General features: G+C 43.6%; 1 protein-coding gene and 1 long non-coding RNA gene across 2 annotated transcripts in view; both read right to left on the reverse strand.

Moving 5' to 3' along the window:
- Nucleotides 1–2410, reverse strand: part of CTNNAL1 (catenin alpha like 1) — a 54551-nt gene extending 52141 nt beyond the window's left edge. Inside the window, exon 1 of the mRNA XM_061351459.1 lies at nt 2209–2410. Coding sequence (XP_061207443.1) covers nt 2209–2334 — 126 coding nt within the window. The 5' untranslated portion in view covers nt 2335–2410. The remainder of the gene's footprint in view (nt 1–2208) is intronic.
- A 1659-nt stretch (nt 2411–4069) lies between these two features.
- Nucleotides 4070–10708, reverse strand: LOC133211246 (uncharacterized). Its single transcript, XR_009725159.1, has 3 exons — nt 10573–10708; nt 9622–9730; nt 4070–4546 (listed from the first exon to the last, which is right to left on the reverse strand). It is a non-coding gene; the product is annotated as an uncharacterized LOC133211246 (long non-coding RNA).
- Between the last annotated feature and the right edge of the window lie 681 nt (nt 10709–11389).

The raw sequence follows: 11389 nt of genomic DNA on the forward strand, positions 1-11389 counted from the left end.
GTACTTATAGGGTACATTAATTTAAATCAGAATCAGTGCAGTCTCTTTTTTTTTTTTTCCCTTTGCTTAGAGAAACTAGATTTAGCTTTGCAAGAGAAATTGAAAGCAATTTTGTCAGACAGGGCACCTTTTGTTTCCTTAAGATAAGTAGTGAAAAGCAGTAGCAACATTCTATTTTTTTCCCAGTAGTATACAAGTATCACATAGCACTTCTCAGCTTTTAACAAAAGGGTAAACTGTGAAGTTATTTTCACAGCAAGAACAAAACCCTTTGCAAGTGTATTTCATACAAGCAGAAAAACAATTTCTTGACCCTTACTGCTGATACATAGCTCTTGCAGAATATAAAAACAAATTCTGAGATTAAGTACTCCATAAACACCCTTTCTTGACTAAATACCTAAACGCAGCCAGCCAGTGAGACCTCTACTGAACAATCTAAATGGAACAGTACAGACAGAACTGATAAACCAGCACAGCAAGTGAGGCATTTCATGAGGCAAGCGTAGGAAGCTACTGCTAATACACTATCAGCAACTTCAGCCTGAATGAGAATGGAGCTCAGTGCTCACGCTTCAAGGGAACACAATCATGTGCAGGCTGGAGCGCTTTACCAGGATCACAGAAAGCTCTGAGAGTCCACGAACGCTCAGGCACCTCACACTCTGTACAGGGGGGATGAAAGATGCTTCGCACTTCTGGAAGATGCAGTTGTAGGTTCTGCAGTCAATGAAATAACACATATATTACACATGCAATGGATCCACAGAGAAACAGGACTGCTGTTCTTAAAGAGTATTCCAGGGGGATAAGAACATGCACACCTCCACTGAAATCTGTTACACGTAAGGATTCAACACGTGCAATTAAATTCAGCCTGTGCAATTGGAGCTTCTGTTTGTTCTTATGCTTCCGAAAAGTGGTCTCTGCATTTTATCCTTCTCCATTGTTTGAGAATCAGAAAATTCATTGAACTTTAATTTTACTTTGCCTTGGAACATGTGGTTTAATCCCTTCAATTGGCTTCTTCGAACTGACTTCTCCAAACAGAGAAAGACAAATTACCCTAAGTACAGAAACAAAATTACCCATCACAAGCCCTTCCTGCAGCCCAGCTGTACAAATGCAAAACAAGCCTTACAACAGTTTGTTTCCAGATGGGCTACGATGGTATAAACACAACTTGACCTCACCAGGGCTAGTTATTTTTTGTAGAGCTGTTACACATTCTTTATAAAGATTTTGAACAGATAGGTTTTGACTTACTAAGTTTAATAATCAGTGTTCAAAGTACAAAATCTGCCATACAGCAAACACTGCTGTTTTCATGCATTATTTGGCAAGAAAGGAACATTACACTGGGTATATAAGATGCCGACTTTGTAACTAAAAATCTAAAGAAAAGGGGGGGGGGGGAAGGAGAAAAGTTAAAAGAAAGACCACCAACATCGAAGTGGCTGGCACATAACTACTTAGCAAACCTGAAAGCCTGTTTTCTCTTTTTAAAACTCATTTCGCACTTTGTTACACATGCTGAGGGGTCACCGAGACACACTTTGCACGTTATCCAACTTCTCAAACCCAGGTGCTCCGCCCGGGTGCGGCAAGACCTCCAATCACTGCACCGCTCTGACCACAAAGCTCCGCCACACCCCTTGCGCTCCGGCCGCCCCCCGCACCCCTAACGCCAAGCTGCGGGGAAAGGCGAACACTCCCGAATGGAAAACCACCGGCAAGAGACCGGTGAGGCCAGGGCAAAGGGAATTGGCGCGGCGCAGCCCCCGGCCGCGGCCCCTCGCCTCCCTCCCGCGGCGGCACCGCGGGGCTCAGCGCGCCGACAGCCCCGCAGCGCCTTCCCGGCGGGGCCGTTACGCAACGGCACCGCGACCTTGCGGGGAACGCCGGAGCCTTTCCCGAGGAGGAAGGTGCGGGCAGCATCCATCCCCCCCCCCCCCGGCGCCGGCATGGGCACAGCGTGCCCGGGACGCGAGGGAGAGGGAGGGAAGGTGCGCGACTGAGAGAAGCCACTGCTGCCCCGCAAGATGTGGGGTACGAAGCGCCGCGATTCGAGCGCGCAAACTTCGGCTCGGCGGCGGCTGAGCTCTGTCCCGGGCGGGAAAGTGGAGAGGCAGCCCCGTGAGATGGGGAGAGGGAATCGGAGGGTGGGATTGGGGAAGGGGGATGGGGCTCGCGCGGCGGCATTCCTACCTGCGACACCAACGGCACCAGCGTCTGCTCCACCGAGCGCGTGCGGATCTCCAGCCCCGCGTCCGCGCCTAGCCCCGACGAGGACGACGAGGAGACGCCGCTGCTGCTGCACGGGGACGTGGCCATAGCGGGGGAGCCACGCCGCGACCCCCGCCGCCGCGATCACCGCCACCGTCCTCCGTGCTCCCTCTCCAACAACTCCGCTCCCCTCCCGCCGACCGCTCTCGGCTCCGGTCCGCCTGGCACCGCCCCCCGCCGCGCCCCTCCCCCGCCCTCCGGGGCAACGATGCCTTTGCCGGGGTGCCCGGCGACGCCGCGCGCGCGCGCGCTCAAACCCCCCCGCTCGCGGCCCCTTCCACGCCCCTCGGGACGAGATTTAAAGCGGCAGCGCCGGTTTCCGCGCTTTCTGTAGCGGGCACCCCTCGCCCATCTTGCCTTCCCTCACCCCGGAGGAGGAGCGGGGCGGAAACTGGGGCTGGTCCTTTCCACCGCAGCTCCCACCGGGAGTCTGCCCGAGTGGGGCATCCAGGCTGGGCGGTAGCCGAAGGGTTCGGGTGGCCCCCAAGTATAGGAGTCAGGGCTCGTACCCGGCACCATGTCCCGCCGCGAAGTCGTGACGCCGGTGCGGGATAAGGGAGGGCGAGCCAGGGGAGCCGCGCACTCTGCGAGAGGCGGTGAAACCCCCCCTCTTTTCGCGTACTTACAGCCTCTGGGAGGAGTGGTGGGCTTCCTAAGCTAAACTCCATCAGCCTTTCTCCTACTAGCCGCCCACAGAAGGGAAGAAAAAGGTTTTTGCCTTTCAGCGATCGGTTGAAAGCGGCACGGGCCGCTTTCGGGGAACAGCAGCCCTGTGTATCCTTGGTGCTAAAGCATATACTGATCTTGCAAGAAGGCGGCAAAAGTAACTTCAGAGGAATAAAGGGGTTTTGGCGGGATTTCTTTTTAAGTTTTTATTTGGGGGTGTTGTTTGTTTGTTTCTGGTTTAAAATGGGCTAAACCAACTTCACACTACTTTGTAGCCTGCATTTGAAAAGATAGGAATGCTTACTGGTCTAATTAGTCGGCATGTATTCCGTCTGATTCATCTACAGGCTTGTCTACATAAAACTGTGGAAACAGAACAGAAGTCTCCTTGGCTGTGGTCCAAGCTGCTGAGGTGCAACGCAGCACCAGCCCCAGAAGTGGGTTAACTCAGTGTGGCACTGTGCGTGACCCAACAAGCCCAGTGCGGGGTCTGGGCTAGTAAACAACAGGTCATGAAATCAACTATATTGAAAATGACCTTTAATATCATCAAGTCCAAATGTTACCCCAGGACTGCCAAGGCCACCACTAAACCGAACCACTGAGGGCCTTATCCACACAGTTTTTGAACACTTCCAGGGATGGTGATTTATTTCACCACTTTCCCGGGCAGCCTGTTCCAATGCCTGAGCACCATTTTGGTGAAGGCATTTTTTCTAATACCCAGTCTAAACCTCCTCTGGCACAGCTTGAGGTTGTTTACTCTTGTCCCTGGGAGTTACTTGTTACTTGGGAGAAGAGACTGATCCCCACCTCAACACAGCCTCCTTTCAGGAAGTTGTAGAGAGCGATAAGGTTCCCCCTGAGCCTTCTGTTCTCCACACTAAACACCCCCAGCTCCCTCAGCCATTCCTCATCAGACTTGTTCTCTCTGACACAACTCTGGTGTCCTGGTAAGAGCCTTCACTTTGTGTTTGACTGCTCAGCTCTCAGACAACACAGCACTGTAAAGTTGTCCTTGGCTTTCTGATGTTGTTAGATCAAGGACTTCTGACCTCTTTTGCACAGTTTTGAAACTTAGACATAAGATAAAGGACAGCGTCATCCTTTGGAGTCCTATGGAGGTATCTGTATTTATTAAAAAAGAAGATTGCCAGAACTGCAAGTCTGACCCAAGGTAATGATACAATCCTATTTCTAGCTCTTCAGGAAATTGGTTTCCAACATGGTCTCATATTTTGTAAAATGACATCTTATGTAACATCAACTGTTACAGGAAAGAACTGAAGGATGAAATCTGCCATGGTGCAAAAACATCTAAATGTTGGTGTAGACTTAAAATAAATGCCAGTCATGCTTGATCAAAGTGGTTTAGAGCTCACTTGAGACTTCTTGGTTTTTTCACCTAAAATTTTCATTTTCTTACATCATCTTTCATTCTTTTTCAGATCGTGTTTTCCCTTCTGAATACCTAGATTCTAAGCCTCTGTCAGCAACTGTTGTTCTCTTGGTTTTGGTAGAGTACCCAGGTCAGGTGTGGTTGCAGCCTCTCCAGGGCTGTACACTGGTTCAGGAGACTTGTGAATCTTACCAGCTAAAGGGTACACCAGGCAAAGTGTCAGTAGTACCAGAGAGAGAGAATACTGTTGTTTTGCCCTCTTCCCCCTTGGACTTGAGGTTCTTTCTTCTCTCAGAATCGCTAATTCCCACTCGTTGACTATTTTATGAACGTTACCATAATATAAATTATCTGCATCATCAACATCTACAGATATGAAACTATGATTTGCATGAGAAATGAACTAGGAACACATGCACACTTGCATGCAGATGTAGTTTATAATTTGATGTGGTCAGCCAAGCCTGTGCCATTTAATTTCAGAGGCAGCTGCCTGTCTTCAGTAAAAAAACAGACCAGACTTCCCAGGGATGACATTTTCTGAATCAAAGCAGAGTTAATATCAGAGGTTAATGATGACTTTTAAAGATTTTAACTTCACATAAAAAAAAAAAACAAAAACAACAAAACAAGTTTTCTATAAAATATGGTAGCAAAAATAGCAGTTTAAAAATAATTTTCTACACAGATGGGACAACTGGTGGGAACTTTGAAGTGCCTTGCCACAGACAGAAGTCCTATTCCCAATTTACCACTCTCTTTTCCTGCTTTCATTTTGTTTTCACTAGAGAAGCAGCATTAGTGGGTGGTGCTAGTGACAACACTGCCTATTTCTCCCACTTTTTCTCTTCAGGTGCTTCCAGTTTAAACATGGAAACCACATGCTATGCTTCTGTGTCCTGTGCTAGGCAAATAAAACGCATGTTGCCATGCTTGTAATTTAATACATGCATGCTGCAGACTAATACCTTTGAAGTCACCTTGAGGAGATCTTCAAACATGATAACCTGGAGCTTAATTGTGCTTTTTAAACTATATTAAGATAATTTGAGTAAGCTTGTGCTATAGATTGCAACCACACCTTTGGCATGCCAACACATACTTCTGGGGGAGCACCTTAACCATGCAATGCACAGCACTAGGATATTTTGCATGCAATCACTTTCAGCCCATGTGGTGGATTTAGAAAAGCAATATCCCATTACCTCAGAAATAATGCCCCTCTTGCCTCTAGGATGTGAGGACCACTGGCCATGGCAGTATCTATATATAGAGACTAAACCTATATATAGAGTGATACTGTTTCACTCTGCCTTGCATCTGAAAAACATTTGAAGTATAGAGGACAAGAGTAATACTTAATGGATTATATTTCTAACTTCATAACTTTGTCAGTGGTCAAGGGGAAGGAAGTGACTCATATCCTTGTAGTGTTATGAACGTGTCAATCTGTTCCTCCTCATATTGTTTCTAGACTTCACTCAAGAATGTGACACCTTCTGCTCCTCTACCCAGGATCTCTCCACAACCTTGGGTTCTGTGACTGGTGACAGGTTCCCACAGAGGCAGTAAGCCATTTTTGCCTCATCTAGCTCTTCCTCTTTGTCTTCCATATATTAAGCACCTTTCGCAGGAGAAAACGTTACTGTGACTTTTTTCTAAGGTAGTGCCCCCCACAGTCACAGTACTCCTGAAAAGTCACAGTACTCCCCACAGTGACAGTACTCCTGAGAAGGATGTTTTGGGCTTTTATGTGTAGTTAGGGGTCTGATCATTGGTGCTGGCTTCTTAGCTTTGATGGGAATGATATGAAAGGTACTAATGAATAAGTGTATCTTATTCTACCCACACCATGGCTTGTCTGAGGAAGCTGCCAGAGAGTCTCAGTTTGATGGACTAGCTAGCACCTGCTCATACCTTCCGTCTAGGATGTGTGTGTTCCCTGGTCTGTTTAAGGCAAAATGAGATGGGTAACACTTAAGCAGATTAAATAATGTTTTTGCTAGTCTGGTCATATTGACTGATATAAGGTCAGTGATGAGGACAGAAACCTTTTCCACAGGAAGAAACCTTGTGTCTAACTCTTTGGAAACAGTTGCTACATGTGTGCTGTTGAGGCACATGCAGTAAAGCAGATGCCATTTAAGCAGTCAAGATGGGTTTGAACTTCTGTGCTGTGGAGAGGAGCTTACCAGTTTCTGGCCACAAAAAGCCAGGTCTAGGAGACAGGAACTGCAGGGAGAGCAACGAAACAGTGGTAAAAGCCAGCTGATGGGATAAGGGGGCTTTTCAGTAAGTTTTGATAATGAGCACTTTTCCGTGTATGCTTGCAATGAATCAGATAAAACATAGGAATTCTCTAAATTGATAACACTTTGAGTTTGAATTCCAAGAGCAGGTAATTGCTCTTTATCTCCCATAGACAGCATCCCAAATATCCAGGGGTGAGAAGAAGCAGTGCCTCTGTTGCTTTCTTATTTACCAGCTGCAGTCTGGAAAGCAGAGCTGAGTGGGCTGAGTGTCAGATTGCTCCTTCTCTTCCCTCCAGGTGAGATTACAGTTAGAGCAGTGTGGGAGGGGAAAGTGCATCAATCATCTTTCCAGGCAAAATTTAGAAATCCACTCTTAAGGTTAAACTTTTCCCCTGTTTACCTCCAGTTTTCTCTAAAACTTTGCAAAATTGTATTTTTTCTTTTGTTTCGGTGAGGATGTTTTGTAGGCAATTTGTAAAATCAGTAATTTTAAAGGTAACTAAAAATGTTAGGGTTTTCAGAAATGTCAAAAGATGGAAGGCAAGCATTGCTTGAAATATCAAATCCTGATTACTAGTGGTTATTAACTCCAAAGTGCATTGCACTTCTTCATAAAACCAATCTTTTATGTTTACTTTGTAACCCATAGTAAAACACTTCACTTTTCAAAGATAACATTACCTTGTTTACATAGATAGCATTGTATTAGACTGTGACTATATATTTTTGTGATTTTGTGAATTACTATTTTCATGGTCACAGAATCGTAGAAAGGTTTGAGTTGAAAGGGATGTTAAAGTTTACCTAGTTCCACCCCCCCACACACCCCCCCCCACCCCCCCCACACCCCCCCCCAGCAAGCAGGGGCACCTTCCACTAGACCAGGTTGGTCAAAGCCCCTTCCAACCTGGCCTTGAACACTGCTAGGGATGGGGCAGACACAGCTTCTCTGGGCAGCCTGTGCCAGTGCCTCACCACCCTCATAGTGAAGATTTTTTCCCTAATACCTAATGGGATTGCAACAGTTATTACAGGAACAACGAAGAGGAAGAAGTGGGATGTAAAAATAATGCATAGACATGTCCAAAGGACTACTATTAGTGTTCTTTTTTTTTAATTCTGAATGTTTTTAGCCAGGATGCCTGTGTGATAGAGGCATCCTGCATCACACAGGCTGTATTTGAATACAGCCAGAGGGTGATTTCAACAGTGGCTTCCTTTGAGTTTGCAAGGTGGTAGTTGTCAAAATCCTCAGCAAATAACAGCTATTTGGCCATGCTACCAAATGTGGTACCTGTCCAAAACACTTCTGTTCCCTGTGACAGTCACAAAGAAAATGAGGGACCCTTTTCTATCATCAGCTATTAATAACCCATTGTGGCTTGACTGCCTCTTTTACAGAGCATGTAAAAGTGCAGTTACTCATGGCAGTTCTCCAATAAGTGTAAGGAGCCAGTGTGCTTCATAAATCCTAGCACCATCAAGAGACTTCTGTAATGAGTAGCTTAATTTTGAGAGTACAGACATGAAGCATACATTTCCTGTGTATGCTACCTTTTCACTGATGTTTTGTATCCAAACCACCTGTGCAGGTACCTAAACCTGTAGCAGAAAGCATGTCTGAGATAGGGAAGAGCAAGGGGGTAATTTCCAATCCTGTGATATTTTACTTTTTTAATGATAATATGAGATTTTATTGGTAAGAGTATATCTCAACCAAAGGATATTGCTAGAGTTGCCCAAGACTTTCCATTGTAAGACCCATGCATTTGGTTGTATGTGAATGTGCTGAACTTCAAAACTTTGGTGTGATTCTCTGACAGGTGTTGTCTCAGAATGATTCATTATTTCATTTTTATTAAGAAATGACATAGCTTTGTCCTAAAAAAAAAGAAAAAGAGAAAAAGTCAGGGGAAAAACCAGAGTAATTCCTGCCATTGTTTTGCTGAGAAAATCCAGGCTGGCTCACAAAGGTGAAATTTAATGACATGCACGTAAATGCAGTGAGGCAGTCAGAGAAATCGCTTTTGTAGTCTTTGTACAGTTTTCCTAAATTTAGCTGGAGAAAAGATTTCTGAAAACTTTTTTTTTTTTTTCATACGTTTTGGAGAATTTATTTGTAGACTAGCAAGCAAATTTTCTGAACCCTTCACATACATTGGGCGGAACTATTTTTTGGGAGCCTGGCACAGGGGCCAAATGTAAGGAGTAGGAATAAATGAAAAAAGGGCAGGCTGAAGGAAAGCACAGCAACTCGTGAGAATAAGTGACAGATTCTGAGGGAGACACATAGGAGGAAACAAGTATTGTGCTAGTCAGAGATTTTGGTGTTCTCCAGCTGCAGAACTTCACAGAGTCTTGTCTGTGTGATAGGCAGAGAACTGTGACTTTTACACAGTATGATGTAAAAAGAGAAGCTGAAGCTGTTCTGCAATCAAGCCTGGTATTTTCTGCTTTATTTAGCATTTCCTTGTGCTGTCCTTTAATAAATATTAGTGGTATATGGATGTGAGTCTAACACTGACATTGGTGTGACAGCTTTTGAAGGTGAAAAGTTTCATCATTTTAGCTTTAGCTATGAATTTGATCTTATTTCAGAAGAGACAACTAAAAAATACAGTTTCATCCTGAGCTGTTAGTAGGAATTAATGTGCAGTTTTATAAAACCATTGCCTAGAAATGGTAGCTTACAGGACCTTTTTCAGACTAACACTGTATAGATTTATCAATGCATCAATATACTCTTCAGAAGAGTGCTGCTGCAAGTTATCAGACAAAATCAACTAGATGATAAGTTCCTAGATGCTAAGGAATAATTTGGACTTGTTTTCCTTGCAGTCTGTGAAGTTCTTCTTTCATACATGTATAGTTTTCAGAGGACTATGGCTGAGGCTTACTTATTACAGCAAGGACCCTGTTCTAAACAGGAGCTGACACACTAGTTTTAAAAGAAGTCATGAGCAGCCTCACAACATGCAGATACACAATAATCGTACCTCATAAAAGTCTTGAACTGACCTGTAGTTAGGGATGGGATTAAGCTTTGACTCCAAGTGTGTTATCTCTTTCACATCTTCTGTCATCCTAGCACTGAATGGTTTGGATCTCTCTTTTTTTCTAATCATTCCTGTGGGTTATAAAGTAAATATGGAGCATTAAAGGTTTGAAGAAATCTCTAGCCTGCAAAATCTTTAAGAGCATTTGCCACCTAGCAACAGCCAGGAAAGTGTGTCTCCTTCGAACAATCTGCAATTGTATGATTCAGAAGAAACCTCCACAGTGTTTGTAACTGCAATTGTAACTTACGTAGGAAGGGAAAATGCAGCAAAAGGCTCCAGTTACATCACTGACAAAAGGATTTCATTACCATAAGAAGTCCCTAACAGGGTGACAAATAATCAAGATTAAAAAGAATGTGTGGGACCAGCAGAAAGGGAAACAATGATGTTCCTATTATAGCTGTGGCCTTTACAATAAATGATATGTCAGCTTTTTCATTTTGAATTGTGCTGGATAACTTGGTGATTTTAATTCATCAGCAAATGAATACTTAGATTAGAAGCTATTTTCTTTTCAAATATGCATTTGCTAGCTTAGTCATGCAATAAATGCCACATTCCTTGAAAAGCTTGAATTGTCTGCCTATTGTTTTTAAATATACTGTTTATAGATGTTAACAATTTAAAAATATTCATGGATACTGTGTTAGTTTGCACAGATATACAAGGAAAGTACTGGGAACTACGTGAGAGGAGGATAATTGAAACATGCATGGCTGGCTGGCTATCAAAATCCCATTGGTCTGCAGTTTGTGATGCTAATGAGATCGTACGAAAAATTACACAGATACTAATGCACATGGGTTCTATTTTGACTGCTGTCATGCATAATTCTTTGCAACATCTAAGTATGTTTTACCGCATATCAGTTATCCCAGTTGCTCTGTTTTCCTTTTTTCTTTTCCCGCACCTTGTGAAGGAAAGAAACTGGGGATATCCAAGGACACCGTGTCTTTCATACCTCCCAGACCTCTGCACTGTTGACACTTGTTAAGGAATTTTACTCATGTGACATTGTTAAATTAACCTCGATCTTTTTAAAAAAATTAAATGAAAGGTCAGCTTCTAGATTTGTGGTCATTGTATTACTTAAACTTGCCTATTAAAAAGGTACTAAAAATTACTTTGGTTTAATATATGTTCTTTTTAAAACGTGGGTCATAGTTTCTCAGTTAACACACCAACTTAAACACAACAAAGACATTAATATGCATTACTAGCAAAATACTTCTAATGCTAAAAGATAGATGGTGCATTGTTGCTAAATTAGACTAATGTACTGTTTGGATAAATCATTAGTATAAACCCTTACAGGCAGCTGGTAAGATCCAATTCTGTTTCTGGCAGCAGGAGAGTACATGCTGGAGTATCAGAATTGGAGCAGAAAATTGTAAGTGCAGCTGAAATGGAAAGGGAAGCAGCAAGCTATTGCCAAGGGAACACAAGGATTTTTGTAATAAGTACATTCAGTGAATTTAATACTAAGTATAAAATGTGCTAGAAAACATAATGTAAGTAACTGGAAATCTAGAAACCTCTCCATTTCAGTCATGTCTGACATACTAAAAGGATCACTTAGAACTTGACATTTGCACTGACTTACCAGTGCAATATCAATCATTTCTGTGAAACACCGTAATGTACACAGGTCCTAATAGGCAAAAGTTTTGAAAGCAGGGGTTTCTTTGACCCTGTTTATTTATAAATAAATGGCAAAAATCCTGCTT

This window comes from Neopsephotus bourkii, unplaced genomic scaffold, assembly GCF_033783945.1.
Source record: "Neopsephotus bourkii isolate Nb327-2 ecotype Australia unplaced genomic scaffold, CSIRO-AGI_Nbou_v1 NB_591, whole genome shotgun sequence".
NCBI classification, from domain to species: Eukaryota; Metazoa; Chordata; class Aves; order Psittaciformes; family Psittacidae; genus Neopsephotus; species Neopsephotus bourkii.